The 26,483-nt window shown below is 38.2% G+C and overlaps 4 protein-coding genes across 4 annotated transcripts; 2 read left to right on the top strand and 2 right to left on the bottom strand.

Moving 5' to 3' along the window:
* Nucleotides 1–1,506: 1,506 nt before the first annotated feature.
* On the top strand, nucleotides 1,507–5,880 carry LOC143883957 (alpha-terpineol synthase, chloroplastic-like). The gene is made up of 7 exons (XM_077387290.1): nucleotides 1,507–1,737; nucleotides 3,372–3,630; nucleotides 3,719–4,091; nucleotides 4,221–4,439; nucleotides 4,606–4,744; nucleotides 4,854–5,102; nucleotides 5,224–5,880. The coding sequence occupies exons 1-7, from the start codon at nucleotides 1,594–1,596 to the stop codon at nucleotides 5,524–5,526; spliced, it is 1,686 nt and encodes a 561-aa protein (XP_077243405.1). The 5' UTR covers nucleotides 1,507–1,593; the 3' UTR covers nucleotides 5,527–5,880.
* A 2,421-nt stretch (nucleotides 5,881–8,301) lies between these two features.
* Nucleotides 8,302–9,694, bottom strand: LOC143883958 (small ribosomal subunit protein mS78 (rPPR3a)-like). The gene has a single exon (XM_077387291.1). The coding sequence runs from the start codon at nucleotides 9,596–9,598 to the stop codon at nucleotides 8,444–8,446; it is 1,155 nt and encodes a 384-aa protein (XP_077243406.1). The 5' UTR covers nucleotides 9,599–9,694; the 3' UTR covers nucleotides 8,302–8,443.
* A 559-nt stretch (nucleotides 9,695–10,253) lies between these two features.
* Nucleotides 10,254–11,207, bottom strand: LOC143882449 (uncharacterized). Its single transcript, XM_077385939.1, has one exon. The coding sequence runs from the start codon at nucleotides 11,205–11,207 to the stop codon at nucleotides 10,254–10,256; it is 954 nt and encodes a 317-aa protein (XP_077242054.1).
* A 40-nt stretch (nucleotides 11,208–11,247) lies between these two features.
* LOC143882448 (transcription factor ABORTED MICROSPORES-like) lies at nucleotides 11,248–19,671 on the top strand. The gene is made up of 5 exons (XM_077385938.1): nucleotides 11,248–11,287; nucleotides 11,415–11,590; nucleotides 13,282–13,464; nucleotides 19,335–19,511; nucleotides 19,594–19,671. Exons 1-5 carry the CDS (start codon nucleotides 11,248–11,250, stop codon nucleotides 19,669–19,671), a joined length of 654 nt encoding a protein of 217 aa, XP_077242053.1.
* Nucleotides 19,672–26,483: the final 6,812 nt, after the last annotated feature.

Raw genomic sequence — 26,483 nt, 5'->3', positions numbered from 1 at the left:
CGGTCCGATTTGAAATGGACCGTGCTCAAGACACGAGAAGTAGAATCCAAAGAACACTCCAAATTAGATCCGACCGATAAAATATTTGAATGGATCGTCATTAAGACATAGGTGGATCCGATCTGAAGTGGATCCATTGACACCACTTGTCCACTACTAGCGACCCTCTATTACAAGAATGAGCCCATTCAATGGCTTAAAGATAGGGCGCTGATATCCCAACCCCCCCTCCCCCGGACGCTAACGCTAAACGTTAGGCTTTAACAGCTAACTCTAAACAGAGGTTATATTCCTTTTTTTTTTTTTTTTAACTTTTATGACGTAGTGTGTCCCCACCCCCTTGAATCATGTAGTGCACGTTTCCCACCTCTAGACCTCTCTCTCTCTCTCTCTCTCTCTCTCTCTCTCTCCACAACAGGAACAGTTGATGGGCCCCAAAGTTCTCCTCCTTGGTGCCCAAATCAAACCCACTATGACAGTGTACCGTCCAGACCATAGGATGATCCAAGCTGTCCATTTGATAGGCCACATCGTAAATAGGTTGTGTCCCAAAAAACCATTTCCATATGATGATCCTAGCCCTCAGATATAACGAGAAATTGCTTATTATGGAAACCTCTATAGATTGGAGGGTTGTGATCATCCTATGCAAATGCTTTTTGGGGCACAACCCATTTACTTTATGGCCCATCAAATGGACGGCTCGGATCATCCTATGGTCCGGACGGTACACTTCATTTTCAAAAATATGGGTGGGGCCTAAATTGGGCCCCATAGGATGATCCAAGCCATGGACAGCTTGGATCATCCTATGTTGTGGATGGTACGCTTCAATTTGAAAAAATCAGTGGGGCCTACGATTGGGCCTTAATGTTACTGTATGACTAACTCTATAGGATTATCCAAACCATGGACGGCTTGGATCACAACCCTACAATCTATAGAGGTTGCATAAGATGTAGTTTCTATTTAGATCGGAGGGCTAGGATCGTATGGAAATGATATTTTGGGACGCAACCTATTTACGTTTATGGCCCATCAAATGGACGGAACTCTCTTCAGAAAATGATCCTTGTTTTACTGCGCTCGTGTCACAATTGAAGATGCTGTTTTTTGTTACAAAATGGATTACCGTTTTGCTAGCTGTCCTCTCATATCAATTTCATGTCATTATTTCTTCATATTTAAGAAAACAACATGGTAGGCACAGGGAACAGGGAACACCTTCATCGTGTTTCACGAATGGATGGTGCCATGAAAGGAGCACATCTGGTGCACAGTGATCAAAAGGGGCTGCCTATATCTTACGCGAGAAATTTGAACTTAGATTCATAACAAAAATTACAAATAGGCACAGGGAACAGGGAACACCTTCATCGTGTTTCACGTCCCTCTTTAGTCATTGATGCACATACAGTGGGGTGTTCCTGGTGATCAAAAGGGGCGGATATATCATTTCCCATGTTCAAATGATAAACTGTATTTTTTTTTCAAAAAGTATCTCTCTCTCTGCATGTGCCTATAAATTCTCGGCTTTAAGGTCTTTACGTTGCCTAGAATAAAAATAGGATATAGAACTCCCTCCACGTACTCATGGATGTTTTGAGTTGCATTTCTGGTTGCCCTCCCACTCTCACTTCATTCGATAACGGAAAACCAGAGGTTGCCCGAAGGTCAGCAGATTATCTACCTAGCATTTGGGGTGATCACTTCCTTACACTCTCTCAAAATACTGAGGTAACTTTGTTTTTTTTTCTCTCCTCTTTGAAAAATGGCAACTCAGAATGCGGGCTCTGCCTTTACTTGATGGGGTTTGACACGGTAATGAAGCATGTAGTTGTTGAAGTAGAGGGAGAAATTATAATAAAGAATCCCTATAATTACTCAGCATCAAATAGGCTTAAACTGTACCAAACCTGAATTCTAATGAAATCTTGACACTTTAAAATCCCTAAGCAAGATGGTATGAATAGTAAATTTTGACTTGAAACATAATTTTGACCCTCTAAAGGGCTTATTTTTAGGGAAAAAACTTCGCTCCAGTACGGTTAGGATTAGGGATGGCAAAATTGGCCGAACTGAACCGGAACCGAGCTGAAACCGAATCGAAAATTCGGTTTCTTTTTGGTTAACCAAACAGATTCAAATTTCGGTTTAGGGATCAAACCGAACCGAAACCCAATATTTCCAATGATTATGAGACGAGCTTTGGATTTACCATCAACTTAAATGGGAGAATAATGGTATATAGTGTTTGGATGTCAACCCTAGAGAGAATAGCGGTAGGGGGTACATTACGAATACAGAGAGAAGAGAGAGGAAAGACAGAGAAAGACATTGAAAGTGAGAGAAAATCATCATTTCTGAGAAATTCAAGCAAATTTCCTCCTTTCTTGTTGATTTTGGCTTGAATTTTTTGAGGTGACAAGGGTTGACAAAACCTCTAATTTTGTGTTGATTTTCTTTGGGTTATTGTATTTTTCTGTTTGGCCCAAGGTGAACCCGAAACAACGCGACTCTACCCGACCAGATTCAGGTTAGATGGGTTGGGATAGGGTTGAGAGATTTAGAGGCGGGTTGGGTTAGAGTTGACCATCTTAACCTGAGGCTCGGGTTAGGGTTGGCCTCAACCAGATCCAACCCGTCCCGAATTGCACCCCTATGTTTTTCTCTGCCTTTAAAACTTAACGAAAACATGAGGAGAGAGAGAGAGAGAGAGAGAGAGAGAGAGAGAGAGAGAGAGAGAGAGAGGGGAGGTATCATTTCCCAAAATAAAGTGAAGTAAAAGTCTAAATTACTATTTCATCTCTATTGACTTGGGAGGAAACTTAAAAGGCTATTATTTGAAAAAATTCCTTGTAGGCAAGGAAATTATAATGAATAGTGCATGACAACCAAACACCTGGGAAAAGAAAAATGACATCATTTTACTTTTCTTTCTCAGACAAATACTGTTTCAGTGGCAACCACCCCTTGGGAATAAGATTATATAATGTCAAATAAAATAATTATGCGGTTGGCTTTAATTACAACCCCAAATCCGTGCAATAAAGGGATCTAATCTCCTTACCCTTCGTGTTCTTAGTTCTTAGTTCTTACATATACGGCCCTTCATTATTAAGCTTCTTCCATTGATTCTAACTACTTGTCTTGAATTGTAACACCAAGTGAAATTGGTTTATGTTGGAAGTGATTCAAGGTTTAAAGATTAATTGATCGATGTGTTCATTATTTCCAATAGTTTAGACTATAAATGATAGTTCCCACTCCGATACTAGTTCATGCATCATCGTGTGCTATGATCTTACTAACTTGTGTGTTGTTGGGCAGTGTCGTGCTTTGATCTACCTAACTTGTGTGTTGTTGGGCAGTGTGATGCAAATGTGATTCGAATTGAGAAGCTAAAGAGAGATGTGACGGAATTGCTCCAAGAAACAAACAATTCATTGGCTCTACTCGAGTTAATCAATGCCATTCAACGTCTAGGGGTGGGATACCTCTTCGACAAGGAGATCAAAGGTGCCCTACACACCATATTTGTTACTACCAACAAGGGCTTAGAGGAAGATCTCTATGCCACCTCTCTCCACTTTAGGCTCCTTAGGAAACATGGTTATGGCATCTCACAAGGTAAATCTTTGTCCTAACTTCCCAATACTCGTAAACATTTAATTCGTTTGATAGTTTGGCCTAACTTTGAAACTTTTCTGAGTTATAGATGTTTTTAAAAGATTCAAGGACGAGATGGGTGGTTTCAAGGCAAGCCTTCGCCAAGACGTGAAGGGAATGTTGAGCTTGTACGAAGCTTCGTACCATGCTTTCGAAGGAGAAATCATCTTGGATGATGCTAAAGAATTCACAATTAGGCATCTCAAGGACCTTAAAGGGAAGATTGACCCAAAACTTTCCAATCAAGTAGAACATGCTTTAGAACTTCCCTTGCATTGGAGGATGGTAAGGCTAGAAGCTAAGTGGTACATAGAGGCATACGAGAAAGAAGAGCTTCCAAATTCTATTTTACTTGAATTGGCAAAGTTGGATTTCAACATTGTACAGACAATACATCAAAGTGATCTGAAGGAGACATCAAGGTAAGGACTGAATCTATGATTGCAATATAGAGCTTTTATGTTTGATCCAATCTTATAGAGAAAATACATATTGTTACAAAGTTATAAAAAATTTTGGGATAGTAAATTTGTTCTTCCATGTCTTTTAAGGTGGTGGAGGAACCTTCGTCTCCGAGATAAGATGTCATTCTCTAGGGATAGAGTGGTGGAGTGTTTCTTTTGGTCTCTAGGAGTGATGTTTGAGCCACAATACCAATATTGCAGGAAGGTGCTTACAAAAATCTTCCAACTAATAGCAATTTTGGATGATATTTATGATGTCTATGGTTCTTTGGATGAGCTTGAGCTCTTTACGGATGCGATCGATAGGTTAGTCTTGATCACAACATTCTATTTTTTTTATTTTTTATTTTTGGATGAGGATAGATCAAGTGGCAAGGTTAAATGACTCAGTGATGTTGAACTAAAATCCCTTATAATTTTTCAATTTCAAAGCAATAGGGTTGAATTATTTTTTTGATTGAATTGCTTTCAGATGGGATGTTAACGCAATAGAACAGCTTCCAGATTATATGAAGATATGTTTTCTGGCAGTCTTCAACACTGTTAATGAAATAGCATATGACACCCTAAAAGAAAATGAGTGGGATATCATTCCATACTTGAAGAAAGGGGTAAATTCATCTGTCCTTCCTGGTTTATTTTATTTCAATCTTAATTCCATATCACCAATTTCTTGTCCAAAATATTTAAACTTATCTAGAAACTGTATGTTTATTGTAGTGGGCAGATTTATGTAAATCATTCTTGGTGGAGGCTAAATGGTGTAGAAACAGATACACGCCCACATTTGAGGAGTATCTCAACAATGCATGGATTTCAGTATCAGCACCACTTGGACTAGTCCATATTTATTTTTTACTTGAACAGAAGATTCAAATAGAAGCACTACAATCCTTAGCAAACTATCCAAATTTCATACGTTGGTCATCTATGATATGTCGACTCTGTAATGATTTGGTTAGTTCGGAGGTATTCAATCTACACTTTCCCTACAAATTTACAAATTCATTATGTATACACTTTTTAATTCGAATTGAACATTAAATTGGTCAAATTGTTCATTTCATTTTGTATCTTTTGATGAATATAGGTAGAGATGGAGAGAGGTGATGTTTCATCATCTATCCAATGTTACATGCACCAAACTGGAGTTTCAGAAGAAACTGCTCGCAAGCATGTAAGAGCAATGATTAGTGAACTATGGAAGAAGATGAACAGAGACTGTGTTGCTCTTTCTTTGTTTCCCCAAACTTTTACTGATGCAGTTTTGAATCTTACACGGACGGCCCAGTGCATATACCAATATGGGGATGGCTTTAGTGATCCAAACTGCAAGACAAAAGATCATATCAGATCATTGCTTGTTCAATCCATTCCTTTGAAAGAGAGGTAGCTTTTCCATTGAAGGAGAAACAGCTTTGGTTTGGTTTGTGTTGAAGATGGGGCTCGAGGACTTAGTATAATCGGGGTTCTGCCTCCCCATAGATGTGAATGTGAATCTGCAATCTCTTTTTGCTTTGAATAAAATTATTTTTCTTGTTCAATCCATTCCTTTGAAGGAGAGGTAGCTTTTCCATTGAAGGAGAAACAGCTTTGGTTTGGTTTGTGTTGAAGATGAGGCTCGAGGGACTTAGTATAATCAGGGTTCTGCCTCCCCATAGATGTGAATGTGAATCTGCAATCTCTTTTTGCTTTGAATAAAATTATCTTTCTTAAAAAAAAGTGTGGAAGATGGGTTAGCTATCAACACATGTTTATGGACGTGGACATTTTTTTTATTTGAAAAGTTTTTTTTAATGGTTTTTATTTGAAAAGTTACCATTAATTAAGAGAAGATTACAGGTGCACTTCAGGGAGTAGACTCCCTCACTCTGCCACATCTAATTTGGTTAATCTACAGGTGTACTAAGGGTGAGCCTTGGCGCAATGGTAAGGTTGCTCCATTGAGACATGGTGGTCACAGGTTCGAGTCACGGAAACAGCCTCTCTGCAAAGCAAGGGTAAGGCTGCGTACATCTAGCCCTCCCCAGTCCCCGCAATGGCGGGAGCCTCGAGCACTGGGCCGCCCCTTTTTTTCACTGCAGTACTAAGCACCAATAAGCGACATAGATCTAAACAGTTGACCAGTGAAAGAATTCATTTTCAAACATTAGCTCAATTTTCATTAATCTCTATTTCATCCATTCTGTAAAAAAAAAATTAAGACCACTAAGAATCATAAAATTTGTGCAATTCATTCGCAGATCATAAAATTTGTTATGAGGGCAAGAAATTTCAAAGTTGCCACATAAATTATTCAATTTTGAAGCATACTCATAAGGAATAGTTATAACTGATCAAAGATGATAAGACCCGCAATATAGTTAATGTGACTAAGAATTCCACAAGTAAACATGGACTATTCAATAGCTAGACCATCATTCAGATAATATATATGCAGACCAGAGATTTTATATGACGAACGAGCGGGCATGCTCGTATTCATCATCCCACCCTTGATATTTGATCTGCTAGACCCGTCAAAATTGATCTGATACACTACTGTCCGATCTGATATTCCCAGATAAAAATACAATTACATGATAAACAACTAAAAACACGACTGAGATTTTAAAAAACACTAGATTGTTATCAAGCTGTGCCTTATGTCCTGAAAGGTGTTGGATGAAGTTGTGCTATGAGAAAAGTAAATAGAAGTTAGTAAAATAATAAATCATTTTAATAAAATAAGTACAAATAGTGAGCTTACACTAGCCTTAGCGAGTGCCGAAACAGGGGACTGCTGATTTACCCTGATATTTTGCCAATGTAACTCGATTTTTCCCAATTTACTTGGATTTTTGCTAATTTATCACTTTCTGCAGCTAAACTCAAAAAAAGTTAGTGGTAAATTTGTGTTATTGGTGAACAAATGAATGCGTAAAGCTATCTTTCATTAATGGTGGTTAATGATAGTCGACGAGACAGGAGGGTGGAAGGGGTGCACTGACTAGTGAAGGCAACCGCGGACAGCGACAACAACGAGGGAAAGGGCGGCGAAGGGCGGAGTGAAGAGTAAAGGAGTTTCTAAACAATCGAGTAACAATCAGGCCCTATTAAATTTGTTGCATCCATCAAAGAATATGAAAATCGAACTGATACATGAACTACTGAGTAGGGAAAAGAATTAATAATGAGGCTATATAATGTCAAGAAGTGACAATTATTTCAAATGGATCACTCAAAAGTCAAATAACACTATGCATATTGAGAGATCATAGTTACTATGCAACACCACCTCGGTTTTGGTTCAGATTCCAATAAATGATGCAAATTGTGGCTATGATACGCATTTTCCAAGAAGTTTAAGGAACATTTTTCACAAAATGAGAAAGGTGGTGCCCTTGTACATAAAATGTGATTCTCAATCTAAGGCATTTTATACTTGAGAAATGTTGATCAACATTAGCAGCTCATCATCTCGGGGATACAAACAAGATATATATGGGTTGGAGTTAACCAAAGCAGATAATCAATACGTCAACATTGATGTATATTTCACTAATTTGAAACAAAAAAGAGCTCGAGCATGCAGCATGACTATATATACTCTCCAACAAACTCAACCAATGTAACATGCACACAAACCTTTTCATAGCATACAGGCTCCAACATAAAGACTCAAAACAAACACAACAGTAGTAGCATTAGATTATACTCTCCAACAGTATCAACATAAACTCATAGTTGTACACAAGCATACATAATCTCCAATATAAGAACACAGAGACAGCACTATTATTGGATATGATCATGCTAGATGAAACTTAAAAAATATCTTGGGTTTGAGATCAGGTACCTTTATTAATAAAGATAAACAATGCTCTGCCTTCCATTGTCAGTGATAGTAGATCCCTTCGAAAATTTTCTTGCAAACATGAAATGCATTCATAATTCATATACACCCTACAATTTATAAGCATCAAACCTAACTGAAATAGTAAATTACATTAATTAAACCTGCAAAACAAATGATAGTCCGATACAAAAGACTTGATTTCATAAACTAATCTGATATTCCCACTATCAAGAGTAACAAACCCATGTTCTTCAACATATTTTGCAGATATGAAATGAAATGCAATGTGAAGTCATCTAGTGCTGCAGGTAATATAGAAAGCCCCACACCAACAAGAAAGGAAAATGTAACATTGAAAACCTCTTGGAAGATGGCAACTGCAAATGCATTAACCAAACAAAATTATAAGCACAAGTAGACAATTTTTACTGATCAGAATAGTTTAGATACGAGATCATAGAAGAAAACAATCTCATTCTGCTCCAGAAGGCACTTTTAAGCGAGAACGATACTGGCTCATTGACAACCCGAGCTCAACAAGCGCCTTAGCCTCTTCAATCCTCGACTCTTTGGCCAACCCATCAATCACACCTTGCAAGACCTCCACACTGACGAAAGGGTGGCGATTTAAACATTCCTTGCACAACTTAACAGCCATATCAAACTCCGCTTTCTCCCAAAGACAAGGAATGAGGGTCTCAAATGTGAATTTATTCGGGGCGCACTCATTTACCTTTAATTCACTATAAATCCTCTTTGCTTCCTCTAAATTCCCATCATCGCAAAACACTTTAATCAAAGCATTATAACTAAACGTATCAGGTTTCGGCCCTTCGCTCTTCAATCCATCCACTAATTTCACAGCCTCTTCTATCTTCCTTTCAGAAACCAATGCTTGCAATTTATAATTAAAACTAACAATATCAGGATTACAATTACACTCTCCCATTTTAGCCCAAATCTTCTCAGCATCGGAAAACCGACTCTCCACATAAAACCCTTTCAAAAGCGTATTAAACGTAACCAAATTAGGTCTTACCCCATTCTTCTCCATCAATTCCAGCACCGAAAACGCATTATCCAAAGAACCCATCTTCCATAAAGATTGAACTAAAATATTATACGAAATAACATTAGGATCAACAGATAATTCTGAGGGCAATTTGTGGAAAATCTCACCTACTTTCTCAAAATTTTTCGAATCTAAAGCTGCGGTGAGAAGGGCATTGAAGGATTTTACCGTCCGAGGACATTTGAATCCACCCAATTCATAAAACATCTTTGAAGCGTGATCGAACATTCCGGATTTTCCATAGAGTGAGATTAGACGGGATGCAAAACCCTCTGAAGAATTGTCTAAATATTTTTTCTGGTATTCGAGGATTTCTTCAATCAATGAGAATTCCTTCGCGAAAGAAAGGCGTTTGATTGCCACATCGTAGAGATAGCGAGTGGCTCTGAATCTTTCATCAGAAGAGGATTCCTTGAATTTTTCTACTAGGGTTTCTAAGTTTTTTTCGCGTATAATGGGAGACCAGAAGCTTGTGTGAATAGATGGAGAGGATGAGAATCCTCGAGAGAGAAGAAGAAAATTAGGGTTTCGCATAAGGCGAGAGAAAGACGACATTTTTTTTTTTTTTTGCTCAGAGAGAAATGAGGGTTCTGAGATGGTGGGCTGGGTTAGGAACTTAGGGTTTAAGGAGGGTTTTTAGGGTTTTGGTGAGTACATGCCTACATGAGTACATGGATAGAGATAAAATACAAAACTTGTAGTGCCGTTATAAAATTAGGGTACTGCGGATATTAGCTGACAAAATGTAACGTGCGCTGAGTTTGGCCATCCAGGGATTCAAAGTGGGTCCAGGTGTGTTGCCGAACGGCAAGATTGAGGCATGCAGAAGGGCTTCTTTTTAATCTTGTTTGATCAATGGTTTAGAATCGGCCTATCAGAGTGGGGTCAAGGATAATAGGGTAGATTTGTGATTGAAGGACTCAATTACCATACATGTGGTAGATGTTGGTTTCCTTCTTAAATGGCATTCATTGGGCCCCACTTCTGCCTCATTTTTATATGATTGGATCGGTTGATCCTAATGACAACCAATAGGATGGCTAAATGCAGTAGGCTGGCCCATAGTTAGCAAAACTCCGTTTTAAACTCCCTTTTTTTCTTTTTTTTCTCTTTTTTGAAAAAACGAGTTTTATTGGTGTGCCGTTTAAAACTTTCACAACGAATAAAACTCCGTTATAGGATGGGACCATCGCTTTACACCTCATATTTTTTATGGGGTGGGGCCAATCATTTTACACCTAAGGTCTTGATGGAGTAGGCCCACCATTTTCCAGCTCGTGAATGGCAGCAGGTGGGCTACAAAGAGAGTAGCATCCCAGGGATCCCCTGAACTGCTTCGTATAATGCCCCCCACGGATCTTCCATCGGAGCTTAGAGACGCATCACAATTCAGCTTCTGATGGAGCCCATCCGGCGGAATCCATATGCAGAATTTGGTGAGCTTTTGTTTATGAAAAAGAGGGAGGTTAAAATGTGATGCGATCTTGATCGCAAGATCACTCGAACTATCTTGAAGCTTCAGGTGCAGCACTTTGATACGCGTGGACAGAAGAATGCTACTGAGAATATCTTGCTTGTGGGAGGCCTTACCTTCAAACACTCTTTGGTTTCTTTCAAGCCAAATAAAGTAGATGGTAGCAGAGAATGCAATTTTTGCAGTGGTAGCAACTTGAGTGTTTCCTTTAAATTTCTTCCGTATCCACTCCTCTTCTGCAATGAGGGAGGTGAATTGCTTTTTTCTATTAGAAATCCCTCGAAGGAGGGAACACCATACCAATGCCGAGAAAGAACAAGAGAAAAAAAGGTGATCCCTCTTTTCCCGGTCAGATTTACAGAGAAGACATCGGGAATCAACAAAGGAAGAAAGAAAATGAAGTCTATCTTTTGTTGACAGTTTGTTCTGGATCGCTTGCCATGAAATGAATCTGTGCCTAGGAATGTTGCCTAGAAACCAGATTGAAGAGAACCATTCAACCTTTGGGAGATGAGGGCGAAGAGAATTCCAGGCACTTTTTACTGTAAAGATCCCATCATTTGTTTCTTTCCAAATCAGCTTATCTGAACTATTTGGGGTGAGAATTGCAGATGAGAGTTTGTCCTTCATCTCTTTTAAATGTGCTTTGTTTTGGATATCTGCCCAGTAACCTCTTTGAATCACCTCCATAACAGTAGCGTTGTTTGGGATACGGTTTCTGATGGTCCCAATGGACAAGGATGGGCATATAATTCCCGATGGGAGCCATGGTTGGTGCCAGAAGTTAACATTTGATCATCCCCAATGGCCTAGCAAATGAAATTTTGAAGGGATTCTCGGGCTTTGAACATGCTTCTCAGTGCCCACGAAGGTTTGCTTGGCATTTTTATTAACCAGAAGTTTCTGTTTCTTACGTATTTGACGAGAAACCAGTGGTTCCAGGGAGTGTCTCTGTTTTGAAGAAGGTTCCACACATGCTTCATTTGGAAGGCACGGTGCTCAACACCAGAGTAAAACTGGCCACAGTGCTCAACACCAGACATATATGGATTGAATCTGATTCCGTTCATGTTGTGCGTGTTGCAAGGCATCCAAAAATGTCCGTGGAGGAGCTTAGGGACTATGGATTCAATCACCTCGATCCTTCAACATTTTGACTCTTGGGATATATCTCACTCATGGAGAGAGGCAAACAAAGCTGCATATATTCTCTCCAAATTCGATTATCAATGTAAGGGTATATCGATCCTCCCCAACTTTAGGTCCCCCCCCCCCCTTGAATGATGTAATCCTCTCCGATGCATTAGGAGTTGATTATGCTAGAATGTAATCTTTTTCTTTTTTAATATATCTGGTCGGGGTCCGCCTCAACCCCAGCTTACCTACCAAAAAAAAGAGTAGGCCCACCATCTCTACCCAAAGTCCCAAATCCATGGTGAGGACCACCGCTTTACTCCAAATGTTAATGATGTGTGTGGGGCTAACCATTTTACATCCATCCATAGCATTAGGCCGCAGTATACCACAAAATTCGCATTGATCAAGTAACCCTAATAGCTAATGAAGCTATTTCGTGAAATATACATTGGTCGTTTTTGTTTTCTACCATCCATTAAAATCGGACGCTTAGTATCAAATCATTGCACGTAGATTGGGGAAGAGTTGACCCAAACTTTTTAACTGGTACCTATGGTTTCAACCATGGTTTTAAATTTCGACCGAAATCCGAAATTTCGGTGGAGGCTGATAACGAAATTTGCCGAAATTCCGGATTTTGCGAAATACAAAATTTCGGTTCGAAATTTCAAGAAAATGTCTTTTTTAAAATAAAAAAATTGTTACAAAATTTCAGCCGAAATTTCGGTCCTTAATTTCAAATCGAAATACCAAATTTCGCCCCGAAATTTCGGATTTCGGTGGGGTCCGAAATGAGTACCGAAATCGAAATTTAAAACCTTGGTTTCAACTAAACACAATGTTTTATTTTCCTTTAGGGCCCATTTGGATTGCACAAGAAAAACATTTCTTGCGCAATAATTTTCTCTGGATTTTTTTTCTTTGTACAATTTAGAGCCAGAAAAACATTTCCCTAATCATGCTTATTAAGAGGCAGATACTCTCCAAAAGAGTACTCTATATAAGCACATCTTTAGCATGATTGTAATCAATTCAAGATTAGTGGAAATCCTAAATGCTACAAGATTAGTGGAAATCAATTCACGATTGATTTCATTCTATGTTTATCATGTAAATACTCTATATAAGCACATCTTTAGATTGATTGTAATCAATTCAAGATTAGTGGAAATCCTAAATTCTACAAGAATAGTGGAAGTCAATTCAAGATTGATTTCATTCTATGTTTATCATGTAAATGCTGTACATAAGCACATCTTTAGATTGATTTTAATCAATTCAAGATTAGTGGAAATCCTAAATTCTAAAATATGTCCAAGAAATCAATAGATGAGAGGAATAGAAGAACTGAGCTCAACAACAGGCTCCTTGCCCTGCATGCTTTAGTTCCAACTACCACCAAGGGAATCACAGGCCCATTTAGAGAACTGATTTTAAGTCCAAACCGATTATTGGACTCAAAATTGAGTTTAATTCTGAATCCAAAAGTTGGTTTTATCAATTCTCAGAATCCAAAACGAACAGGGCCTATATTCCCAAGACTGATTATTTTTGGGCTTTTATTTTTGTGTTTTCATCTTGAATTCCTTTCGGCATTCACTCATCATCCTTGACTTATTTGATTTAGAAGAATAAAGAGACGATACTTGACGATGCATCCAATTATATCAAGGAGTTGGAGAACCAAGTGAAAACCCTACAGGAAGAACTGTTGGAAATTTCAGATGAAGATATAGGCAAGCAAAAGACTGCTAACAAAGAGATTGCTAAATGTACAATTAATCAGGGACCTGGGATGGAAGAGAACAAGGTACACCGGATATGAAAACCTTGTTCCAATTAAAGAATTGTTAATTTTCTAATAATTTCACTAAACTTGGATGTTTTACAATGAAGCAATGAGGGTTTAAATAGAACACTCAAAAGGATAAACATAGAAAGATATAATCTCAATCTAATCTACTTTTCTAACAAACCTACCTACATCATTTTGCCACCAAACCAAATCAAACCTAATATTCTAATTTATTTAGCTTGCCCCATCTAACCTACTTACTAATTTGATCTAATTGCCTCATCAAACCAGATTACCACATTTAACCAACATGCCTTTTGAGGGTACTGTTGATGATAGAAAACAGAAACTTGTTGCTTCAAGGCGTGATATCACTTTCCTTAAGACAAGATTCGCCCCCACTAGTAGTGTGCAAAGGGGATCCGCGAATTGCCTCCAAGATACAATGAAGCCTAGTAGGGAAGCCCTACTAATGTTTGATGACGCGTAGTACTAGCGGAATCAAACCCGAAATGCCCTTCCGAAATTTCAAGCCTTAGAGAAATCTCTAGATTCTGTTTCTGCAGAAAAACAGTATCTAGAACAGTAAACAAAAGAAAAACAGTATGTAGAAATACTTGGGGATTTTTGTAGGAGTGTAGAAGAGAGTGTAAAGTCTGTCAGAATTGCCAATTCGATTTTTATGTGAAATGACTGAAGTTTGCACATTTTTATAGACCATCTGGTGTCTTTTCAGTGTGAAAAACACCTCTACAGGGTACCTTTCCAGAATGTTTGAAATCTGACCGTTAGATCGCACCCATTGATATTGAATGGTCCTGATTGATTCTAGAGGTGACTGTTGGTTTGAGTAAAACCTCTCTCCAACCCAGTCATCGTTAGATCAACCATCTATGGTGTGGATCACACCCCCTTGGCACATGACCGTTGGGGGAAGGGACACAACCCATTTGATCACACCCTTTGACCGTTGGAGTCATGGGCCCGTTGGGCCGACCGTTAGGCCCGAACCGAAGCCCAACCCAACTGAACCATTTCAGCTTGATGGGCCTGCGAACCATTTGACCCACGCATCCGACCGGTCCACCTTCATCTTGATCCAACGGTGCAGATCAAATCTGGAAAAATTAAAGGCTCCAATCGCTCCTCGCGAAGTTGCGTACGTGCGAAGTGCGCCTAAAAAAGCGCCAATAAAGCGCCACTATGCGCCCTATAGCCCATTGCCCACGCCGCGCGCGCGCGTGCGAACGGTGCGTTGCACCGTCCCGCGGGTCCAACCATGGGTTCAACCCAATGTGCAATCAACAAGATTTAGAAAAGGTAGTGCTTTATAAGCCATTCTCTTTCTTTTCTCTCATCCGATACGGGACTATCTTTTCAACTACACTTCTACATCCTTTTGTAAAAGCAAATATTTCCAAGAAAATATTTTCTTTTTCCCAAACGCTTTTGATAAAACATTTTCCAAAACACTAAAACATGTAATATACATGATTTTGAAAATGCAAAATCACTAACAATCCCCCACCATTTTCAAAATCAAAGAAAATTTTCTCATCAGGCTTGGAAATCTTATACATAGATGAAGGTATCTCTCGATTTGAACCTTCACTTAGTGAGGACATATCAAAGTTAACCAGAATTGCATAGTAGACGTATCTTTGAACTAGCTATTCTATTTGGTTAACCGGATACGTCTCACACATAAGATTTCACCTCTTTGGGCAATTTCTAAAACCGACACATGTACTGGCCTTGTGTCTATATCTTGGTTTCATGAGTGCTCTAGAGACTAGCCAGGTCTCATAGGAAGCGGCACCACTTCCACACTCACATAGGTAGGCTTATCAAGAGTGCCCCTGTAACTAAAACACTCCAACACTATGTTATAAGCCTATTAAGAGTTTAAATACTCAGCCTTCTCCTTTTAAACATTACAGGTACCAAGCACTTTACCTTGGGATGGCAAATAATACAGATTATAGTGCTTGCAATCACTCCATATGATGTACTTGGACTCATTGAACTCAAGACTTGATGTTTATTCAAGTGTTGAGTTGATATTCCATCATTGGTGACTATTGGTTAATGGCTTTAACCCCATCTCTAATGATGTTTTACACACCAGATCTCTTGCAAGAGCTTTAGTGAATGGATCGGCCAAGTTTTGGCTCGATCTCACAAAATCAATAGTTACTACTCCATTAGTAAGTAATTCTCTTATAGCACTATGTCTAAGTCCTATATGTCTGGACTTACCATTATAAACATGATTATATGCCCTTGATAGTGTGACATGACTATCACAATGGACATAAATCGATGGCATTGGTTTAGACCATAACGGAATTTCTAATAACAAATTCCGAAGCCATTCCGCCTCTTTACAGCATGCTGCCAGAGCTATAAACTCTGCTTCCATAGTTGAAGTTGTTATGCATGTCTGTTTCTTAGAGGCCCAGGAGACTGCTCCCCCACCAAGGGTGAAAATCCACCCACTGGTTGATAAATGGTCTATACGCTCAGTTATCCAACTAGCATCAGAGTATCCTTCTATTACAGTTGGATACCCACTATAACATAAACCATAGTCTATAGTTTTCTTTAAATATTTTAAAACTCTATAGACTGCATTCCAATGAGAAAAACTAGGATTACTGGTAAACCTACTAAGTTTACCTACAGCATATGCTATGTCTGGCCTAGTACAAGTCATAGCATACATAAGACTACCAATTACACTAGCATACCCTAGTTGAGAGATAGTCCTGCCAGTATTAAGATACAACTTTATATTTGGGTCAAAAGGTGTTGAAATGGGTGAACATTCAAAATGGTTAAACTTTTTGAGAACTTTCTCAATATAATGTGATTGTGTTAGAATAAGACCATTATCCTGTCTTATGATTCTAATACCCAAAATCACATCAGCTTCACCCATATCTTTCATATCAAAGTTTTGAGAAAGATATGATTTAGTACTTTGAATGCTTTCAATATCGGTACTAAAAATTAACATGTCATCAACATATAAACAAATAACAACACCTTTGCCACCCTTAAATTTACTGTATATACATTTATCTGACTCATGTATCTTATAACCATTTGACACTAAGACTTTATCAAATCTTTCATGCCATTGTTTAAGGGCTTGCTTAAGCCCATACAAAGATTTGATAAGCTTACATACTTTATGCTCTTGGCCTGGCAGAATAAATCCCTCAGGTTGTTCCATATACACTTCTTCATCAAGTTCACCATTTAAGAATGCGGTTTTAACATCCATCTGGTGAATGTGAAGTTTGTATATGGAAGCAAGGGCAATCAACACTCTAATGGTAGAAATCCTAGCAACAGGTGCATGTGTCAAAGTAATCAATACCGGGTTTTTGAGTAAACCCTTTGGCAACTAACCTTGCCTTAAACTTTTCTATGGTCCCATCTACTTTGATCTTCTTCTTGAAGATCCATTTACATCCTATAGGTTTAGACCCAGGTGGTAGGTCAACCAAAATCCAAGTTTTATTACCCATGATAGAATTCATTTCGTCATTAATTGCTTCTTTCCAAAAAGCAACATATTATGACTTTATGGCTTCTCCATAGGTTTGAGGGTCACTTTCTATGCTTAAGTTTAACAAGACAGAACCTTGGAGTTTTTCCCTTGTCCCTTCTACCAGGTAGGTTACAAAGTCAGGGCCAAAACTCCTATCCCTTCTATCTTTTGAACTTCTTCTTATTTTACTAGGTTGTACACTAGGTTCACCAACTTCTGTTTGTGATTCTAAAAGATGATCTACAAAAGTTATAGGTTCAATTTCTTTAGGAATTGAAGTGAACCTATTTTCATAGAAAAATGCATCTCTAGATTCAATTATGGTATTGACATCTATGAAATCATTAGGTTCTATAACTAAGAACCTATAGGCCTTATTGTGACTAGCATATCCCAAAAAGATACACTCAATACCCTTTTCACCTAATTTTCTTAACTTAGGTTTAGGGACTTTAACTATAGATCTACAACCCCAAACTTTAAGGTAATTTAAGTTTGGTTTCCTTTTCTTCCACAATTCATAAGGGGTTATATCAAATTTCTTACTTGGTACCCTATTCAAAATGTGACAAGCTGTAAGTAAGGCTTCACCCCAAAAACTTTTATTTAAACCAGAATTAACAAGCATAGCATTAATCATTTCAGTAAGTGTCCTATTCTTCCTTTCTGCTACACCATTTTGTTGTGGTGTATAAGGGGCAGAAGTTTCATGGACTATGCCTACTGATTCACAGAAATGAGGAAAGTGATATTCACCACCTCTATCTGATCTGAGACATTTAATGCTTGTTATACATTGGTTTTCTACTTCAGTTTTATAAATCTTAAATTTTTCTAAAACCTCATCTTTATGACTAAGTAGATAAACATAACAGTACTTAGAATAATCATCAATAAATGTAACAAAGTACTTTTTACCTCCCTTCGTGGGAACACTATGTATGTCACATACATCACTATGAATTAAATCTAACAAGTTAGAAGTTCTATCTACTTTAGGAAATGACTTAGTGATTATCTTGGTTTGCATGCATGTTTTACATCTATCTACTAAGTCATTTTCATATTTAGGAATTAAGGTTAACTTAACCATATCATTCATTTTCCTAGTATTTACATGTCCTAAACGATTATGCCATAAAGATAAAGAAGAATCCAAAACATAAGCAAAGACATTCACTTTATTGATATTAAGTTTGAACATCCCTTCATACATCGCCTAAAAAAGCGCCACTATGCGCCCTATAGCCCATTGCCCACGCCGCGCGCGCGCGTGTGCGAACGGTGCGTTGCACCGTCCCGCGGGTCCAACCATGGGTTCAACCCAATGTGCAATCAACAAGAGTTAGAAAAGGTAGTGCTTTATAAGCCATTCTCTTTCTTTTCTCTCATCCGGTACGGGACTATCTTTTCAACTACACTTCTACATCCTTTTGTAAAAGCAAATATTTCCAAGAAAACATTTTCTTTTTCCCAAACGCTTTTGATAAAACATTTTCCAAAACACTAAAACATGTAATATACATGATTTTGAAAATGCAAAATCACTAACATAATCTACCACCATGATTATCCAACGGTCTAATTTCAACTCAATCCAACGATGAGATCCCCGATATTCTAACAAGAATAGTCATGTTACAGAATTAATTTACACCCAAACTAGGTGGATAAAGCATCATCCATGTCAGGTCCTCCTTGGCCAAAACCCGAGAATGGGGCCGAATGATCCTATTAAAGACTCCACATTTTGGGTGAATTGCATAAATGATAAACCCTAATTAGGTCTAGCAACTTTTTACTTATGCTAACAGTAATTGGATTCTGAAATGACTGTAAAAGCCTGCACCAAACATATTTACAAAAAATTGGGTGTTAATTGTGCCTTTTACTACCATCAAATTTTCTTTGAACAGAGGCCGTTCTATAGGAAACAAGTTCACAAACAAAATGGTACCCCACCTCGGTATGTTTTGTGTAGGGGTGCAACTGGGGGCGATTTTTGGGAATTCGAATGAGCTTTTACTATAAATTCAGGTTGGGTTTGGGTTGATTCCAATTCATTTTCTTGCAAAGGCTCAACTGGGCCCGACTCAAATTGCACCCTTAGTTTGGTGAGTGCATGAAAAACAGGGTTAATGCTCTGCTTATTGTAATTAAAATGCTTGGTCAAATGGATCTTTGAGAGCTTTAGATCACAGCTAATCCAAAAAGTTTAGCCCATTACTTAGATGGTTATAGATGTTTTGTGCATGTGGTTTCATTGCATAATCATAGACATTCTAATTCGTCAAGATATAAGTTAATTTGTTGTTCATTTGTACAGGTAGAGGTTGAGGTGAATCCTATAAATGCTAGTAAGGTGGTCATAAAGGTTCTTTTTGAGAATAAGAGAGGGGTGTTTCTAAAACTGATAGAGGCCATGAGTGTTCTTGGCTTGGAAGTGACCAACATCAATGTCACACCGCATGAAGGTTTCCTTTTGAGCATGATTTGGGCAGAGGTGAGTTATAATACTAATAGAAAAAAGATTTCATGTGCTAAACCCTTTACTAAATCTATTTTTGTTTTCTTGTGTGTTTCAGGATATGGATGGTAAAATGGTTCAAAAAGAACGTATGAAGGAATGGTTGCTGGCAGCTGTTCATTGTTTCAATGTTTAGACATTTAATTAAAATCTCAAATATTGATGATGATAAATACTATTATGAAAATGAAAAATGGAAAAACTTCCCATGACCAAATTATATTGAAATATCAGAAAAATGATAGTCTTATATCTACTTCTCTAAATATACATAAATTTGAACAGTATGTGTGCAGTGATTTTCCAGTTTTTGATATTATTGCTTTCTTAGGGTTTTTTTTACTCCTTTGAATTATATTCTCTTCCTTTGAGAATGGTATTTGCACCTGGCACTCCCACTTTATTGAAATTTTTTAAAGGAAAATGATATGGTAACCGAGAGTAGGACCAATGGGAGAGACCAACAATGAGAATGTGCCATGTGTGTACAAAAAACACCTATTAGGTGATATAATGGCCATGACCCATATGTTCAGTTCCTGCTAGATTGTAAAACCGGTTTTCCTAATTACTCTTTCTGGTAACTATGGCTAGAACCGAAATTACGAGACACATAAATCTTGGTTGGCCTACAAGTGTAATATATGGTACTCTAAAATATGAATATGTATAAATGAGAGAAATTACTAGGTGAGAGATTGAGAATCATCTTCAAAGGTTTGTCTAAATCTCTTATACTCCTTGTTTTTGTTCCATAGTGGAAGATTAGATATTGCCTCTGACATAGGAATCCTTGTCTAACCACCTAAATCTCTTTGTTCTTGGTTGTGTATGCTGTGTTTTTATTTTTTATTTTTTATCCTGTGTCGTTTTATTTCTTGTTATGTGTGTAAAAAGATATTCGTAAAATCACAACATTCTTAAGCTATCCTTTTTGTATGAGGTCACAAGTGTCCATCATCTCCATTTTGAAATGATCGAGAAAAATAGTAAGAAAAATTGCCCATGTCAATCCTAAAAAGTAAACTGATTTTTGTGGTGCTCTGTCACGAGGAAGGCTAGATGATCTCAATTCTATGAATCAAAGGACTAGGCATAAATTATCACATATGCACATCTAATGCTCCCATAATTGGCTTCTTGCATTAATTACATTTATCCGTAAATTGTGGAAATCTTCGTATAATTGAAAAATTCGCCAATAATCGAAAATTCGATGACCGAGCTGAAATTTCTAAAATCCGAACCGAAACCGAACCAATTAAAAATTCGGTTATTCGGTTATAACCGAATAGTGGGAGAAAAAGAGGGAAGAAGCAAAATCTCGGTTTGGATCGGAGGGCTAGGATCATCCTATTTGAAATGATTTTTTGAGCACAACCTAATTAAGTTGTGATCAATCAATGGACGGTTTTGATCATCCTACGGAGTGCCCATATAACACTTTTTTTTGAAAAAATAATGGTTTTTGTCATAATTTCGAGTATTCGGTTAACCGAATTTTTCTTGAGATAACCGAAACTGAAACTGAATAACCGAATTTCCAAAAAAAAAAATAACCGAAACCAAACCGAAAAGGAAAAAAACTGAACCGAACCACCAAACCAATTCGGTTCGGTTCGGTTATAACCAAATAATGAACACCCCTAAAATCAGGTGGGGTTGAGCCCGGTTGGCTCGGGTTCACCTTGAGCCAAACAGTAAAATACAAGAACCCAAAGAAAATCAAGATAAAATTAGTGGACAGAAGTTGGGTTCGGATCAGGTCGGGTTGCCAAGCCCTCAACCCTAACCCAACCTGAAATTAAAACTGGGTTGGCTTTTGCCATTCCTAACCCAACCCAACCCAACCCAACCTGAGGAAATGCCAACCCAACTCGTGCCAAATCGGGCTGAACCCGTCGGGTTCGGGTTGAGCCCGACACAAGGTACACCCCTATTTTCCATAGTCAAATCTTGGATAAAAGGGCTAGATCATCTGATCAAGTTGTTAGTTGCCCCTCAGATCAACGGATCTGATTGCAAAAGCGAGGAAGACGTTGCACCCCATAAATATCTTTTGGGTAGAAGTTTCCTTTTTAGCACGGGTGCTTAGATAGATCGTGTCATCCATGTGGTAAGAAGTTTCCTTTCATCAGAAGTTTCCTTTTCCTAAGTCGACCGTTGCAGAACAGACGGAATAAGTGGCTCTTCCCGCTTAAACACTTTGAATATTGTAACCCCCTATTTTTACTTAGACACCCCTATATGCGGTCAGTGATCTCGCCTCTTTTTATCCCTCCCTCAGGACCCTCACGCGTCCATTTCCCCGCTGCCTCTCTCACCCCTATATGCGGTCACTGATCTCGCCTCTTTTTATCCCTCCCTCAGGACCCTCATACGTCCATTTCCCCGCTGCCTCTCTCTCTCTCTCTCTCTCTCTCTCTGATTTTTTATCATTCCTCAGAAAACTCGAAAAATGGGAAAACCCTAAAATCTCGCTCCTAGCTTTTTTCTCTTTGGCCCGATGAAGATTTCCCTCGCCTTCTCTCTCCTCTTTATTCCTCTCTCTCTCTCTCTCTCTCTCTCTCTCTCTCTCTCTCTCTCTCTCTCTCTCTCTCTCTCTCTCTCTGCTTTGTATACCCAGGAAATCGATCTCTCCTCACAAATACTATCTCGGATGATGAGGGTGGATGAGATCAATGAAGAACCCTACAGCTCGTCTCCGGTGTATAGCCCCTTGTTCTAAGATTACAACTTACTCAAACACCTCTCTCAACAACACCCGGTATCTCTCTATCTTTCACTTTTGCTATGAAAAATGAGGGTTGAATTTTCAAGCAATTGCAAAGCACTCAATTCGGTATCTAGAAATCGATAGATTTTATTTCGCAAAATTTAGCTTCTTTAGCTTTGTGAATGAGAAGAGGAAAAAGGGGGCCTTCGCGCATGAGCCACCAAGTGGACCCGGTAGGCTTTTGGCTATAGCACACATGCGCATTGGCCGGCCTGGTGCGGCCGGCCGCGCATGAGTCAAGGTTTTTTCTTGCCCTATATTTTAATTTTTTGTTTCAGTCCGTTAAAACATTACCTTTACCTTCGCCGTTCTTAAAAAAGAACGCCGACGAATAACTGGGTAAATAACGCCGCCATTATTTTACGAATAACTGCGCCGTTCCTAAACGTTGTGGCTGTTGGGATGCGACATTTCGCATCTGTAACGTCTTTTGAACGGCTCTTTTATTAAAGGGCGTCTTTACTACATTAAAGGGTGTGTTGAACGGACACGTTTTAATTTATAAAAGAGAGGGTTCTCTGTGTTTTCTTTAACAATAGACCGAAAAACCATTACAGAAGTTTACTGTTTCTTCGTGTTTATAAACGGAGTTTTCTTTCTTCCTCTTTCTATTTTACATATTTTGTTGGGCAATTGGAGTGTTCGGGTGGTTCGAATCTCTTAGATTGTACAGTTCTTAGAGATCGACAGTGCGTCGGGCTGTTGTATCATGGGGGTGATTACGTCAGTAATTTGCTGCATCGGAATTAGTTTCCGCAGAGGCACAAATTCACATTAAAGAGAGCGACATAGTCCGTGCCTTATCTCGCCGCATCGGAAAAGGTTTCACTAACATTGTTTGTTTGTTTTTCTGTTCCTCAACAGAAATCTGGTGAGCCGTATTATTCCCTAAATCCTCAACACTATAGAAAGTCATATATAGTCTTTACTACGCTCCCTGCATCTAGTTTCAGAAATTTGGACTTTCTTCTTCACATTGAATCCATCTAATACCATCATCGTTCTTCACCTTTATGCAGATGGAATCATGCTCACAGGCATCGTTTTAAATTTTGGTCAAGACTGGAACTGAAATTGGCGAAACGTGCCAAATTTTGGGCCGAAATATCAGAAATTTTGTCAATTTCTGCGAAATTTGAAAAAAAAAATTTATTTTTATATTCCTTTCCCAAATTTCATCCGAAATTATCAAAATTTCAGCCCAAAAAATCGACATTTCGTGTCTTTCCTGAAATTTCGGGATTTCGGCTGAAATTTCGGTTTCGACTAGGTTCGAAATGTATGCCGAAACCGAAATTTCAAACCATGCTCACATGTGACATCCACTGCCTTCTCTATCAATTTATTCCCTGTCTTGGAGGTCAATTTGCTACAGAGGACCTTGGTAAGAGTTGATGCTTACTGTACCCCTTCAGCAATGCAGCTCTTCATCTCTTTTTTAATGCAACCCAAGTACGAGCTTGATTTATTATACATGGACATACTTGGTCGCGAGCCATGTTCCACTATAGTTCATAGCAAAGTTTTGAATTTCGGTTTTAGTAGCCTCAGCAATAAAAACAATTTTGGTTTTAGTTGGAAATTTTGATGAAGTTTCCGTAAAATTGCGAAAACATATAAAAACATATGCAAATAATAGAAATTATAGATTTTCATTCAACCAAAAATAATAGAATTTAAAGATGAAACTTTGGAAAATGCTTGAATATACACAAATACACACTTAGAAATCATCATATAAGCAAGATAACCATCCATAATAGTTTAACAATATCGAATATCTAGTGACTTGCACAGATGTTCATATTTACATACCAAATTTCTCATATGTATTATATAAATATTTAAACATATTACAGGAGCCACTATTATTCATATGCAATGTATATAAATCTAATTATGTAATATGTACTGATATAGTATCCCACTATTATACTTATGATTTTGGTTTGTGTATTTCAATCATTTCGATTTCAGTTTCAGTGGGGATTGAAACATAAACATCTGGGTCGTTTCATGTCGATGTCAGTGAAAATTTAAAAACACATGGTTCATAGTAGATTGACGGATATCCATTTTCGGAGGAAATTCCTCTTGCAGTGCCTAACACTGGCACCACCTAACATACACTATGTATTAGGGGTAAAATCCATCCATTCAATAAGCACTGGACACATGGCACCTAGCCTAATTAGACAACTAAATTTGCCTCTTCGATGACAAGGGCAAGATGGTCTCTCCATCCCAACAAATAGCAACCCCGAATAAATCAGGAAAGTGCCCTAGGGAACAAACCGAACCAAGCACGGCAGCTATCCTAAAAGATCAGTGATTAAGATAGAAACTGGTTCCCATAAGGAAACCTGTACTTGTAAAGATAAACATGGAAGCTAATTCCATGGGGAAGTCGACCAATAAGGAAAGACTCCCACAAGGGCAAATATCTCAAACTTCCTAGGATTCCTCCTCTACAATTAAGACCCCCACTCGTTCACATAAGCAAAGACTGTTACTCTGCTTCATTACTGCTTAGATCTCCTTCTTGTTGCTGATTTCTAACATGAGCGTCAGAGTGGCCTCCTGGAGTCCAAACTCCGGTACCCCTAACACATGTTCTCTAAGTGCAGGATGAGCACATATTGAAGTTATTCTGGAGCACGTTTCGACCGGAGCAGATTTCGGCATCAACACTATGTAGTAAGTCAAACCTGTCAATTCATGCATGTTCATGAGCAGTTTGTCAAATGTACCATGCGGTAGCTTAAGTGCGCCCCAGGTTTTAGTCTCAGGTAAACGACTTACCCTTTGTCTCTTATGACTACATACTCACATGTTTACTGGCTTTTGTGTCTATATTAGTTTTAATCTTCTTTCTTGAGGATCCAAGAAATAGTAAGACCGGGGAGGGGCACCAAACAAATGGGTTCTCGCCACAGCATCACAAGTGACGTAACCCAGGCCCTATGTATAGGGAAATTAAAAAAAGTAGATTTTTTTTGCTTGCACACATGACACATTCCCATTGTTGGCCTCTCCCATATGTCTTACTCTCTGTTTCCTATATACTCCACTTGTTTGTCGTTTCCTATGTACTCCCTATATATATATATATATATATATATATATATATATTTTTTTTCCTACATTATAGCAGAAGAGAAATTAGAGAATTTTTTGAATATTTCCAAAATTCTGTGAGATTTACACGTCACAGTTTTTGACTTTTTTGAACAAATGCACCCATTCAACTATATAATTTCAATCTTACCTCATATACATGTAGCTTCTGTGTATACCTCCTCTTAAAGAGAAAGATATACACTGTAGATGTTTGACTTTTTTCCAGTAATTGTCATAAATTACTACATGTTGTTCGTATTTTTTTGGTAATTTAAAAACTTTGTAACCATTTATTGGTAATTTGTCATTGAAAACTTTATAACTTTAGCTTATTTTATTTTTTTTGTCATGATTACTTTTTTTTTTTGCTACCAACATTTGCCATGACATGCGCATCTTTGCACGAGGATCTTTTATTTGTAATTACTACTTTTTTTTTGTGTTTGCTAGCAACAGTTGCCATTCGCATCTTTTCACCGAGAAAATTTCAATCCTACCCCCCTTGATGCTTTTAACAAAGGCACCCATTATATCAAATAATTTCAATCCTACCCCTCCTTTATGCTTTAACAAAGGCACCTATTAAAGCCATATAATTTCGATCTTACCCCCTCCTTTATGATTTTTTCATTCAAACCATAAAGGGTGATCTTGACCATCGGATTTAAGATAAGAGGAATTATGGAAACATCTATAGATTGGGGGGCTAGGATCGGCCTACGGAAATGATTTTTGGGGCACAACCTATTTATCTTGTGTTCCATCACATGGACGGTTTGGATCAACCTATGACGTGGTCCGTACAGTTCTTTGTCGGCCCGTGCATCGCACGGGGTTTTTTACTAGTATATATATATATATACTTTGGATCACCAAAACAATGTGGGCCCACTGTATTTTAAGCCGTCGGTGTAGCTAACTTAGCTACACCGACGACTTAAAATACAGTGGGCCCACATTGTTTTGGTGATCCAAACCATTCATTTGATAGGCCCTCACATTGATAGGGTGTGCCCAAAAAATCAGCTCCATAGGATCATCCCAGCCCTTCA

This window comes from Tasmannia lanceolata, unplaced genomic scaffold, assembly GCF_043159265.1.
Source record: "Tasmannia lanceolata isolate RefF3 unplaced genomic scaffold, GAP_Taslan_0.1 ptg000008l, whole genome shotgun sequence".
NCBI classification, from domain to species: Eukaryota; Viridiplantae; Streptophyta; class Magnoliopsida; order Canellales; family Winteraceae; genus Tasmannia; species Tasmannia lanceolata.
Note: the sequence above shows the minus strand (reverse complement) of the source record. Positions and strands in the feature narration are given on the sequence as shown.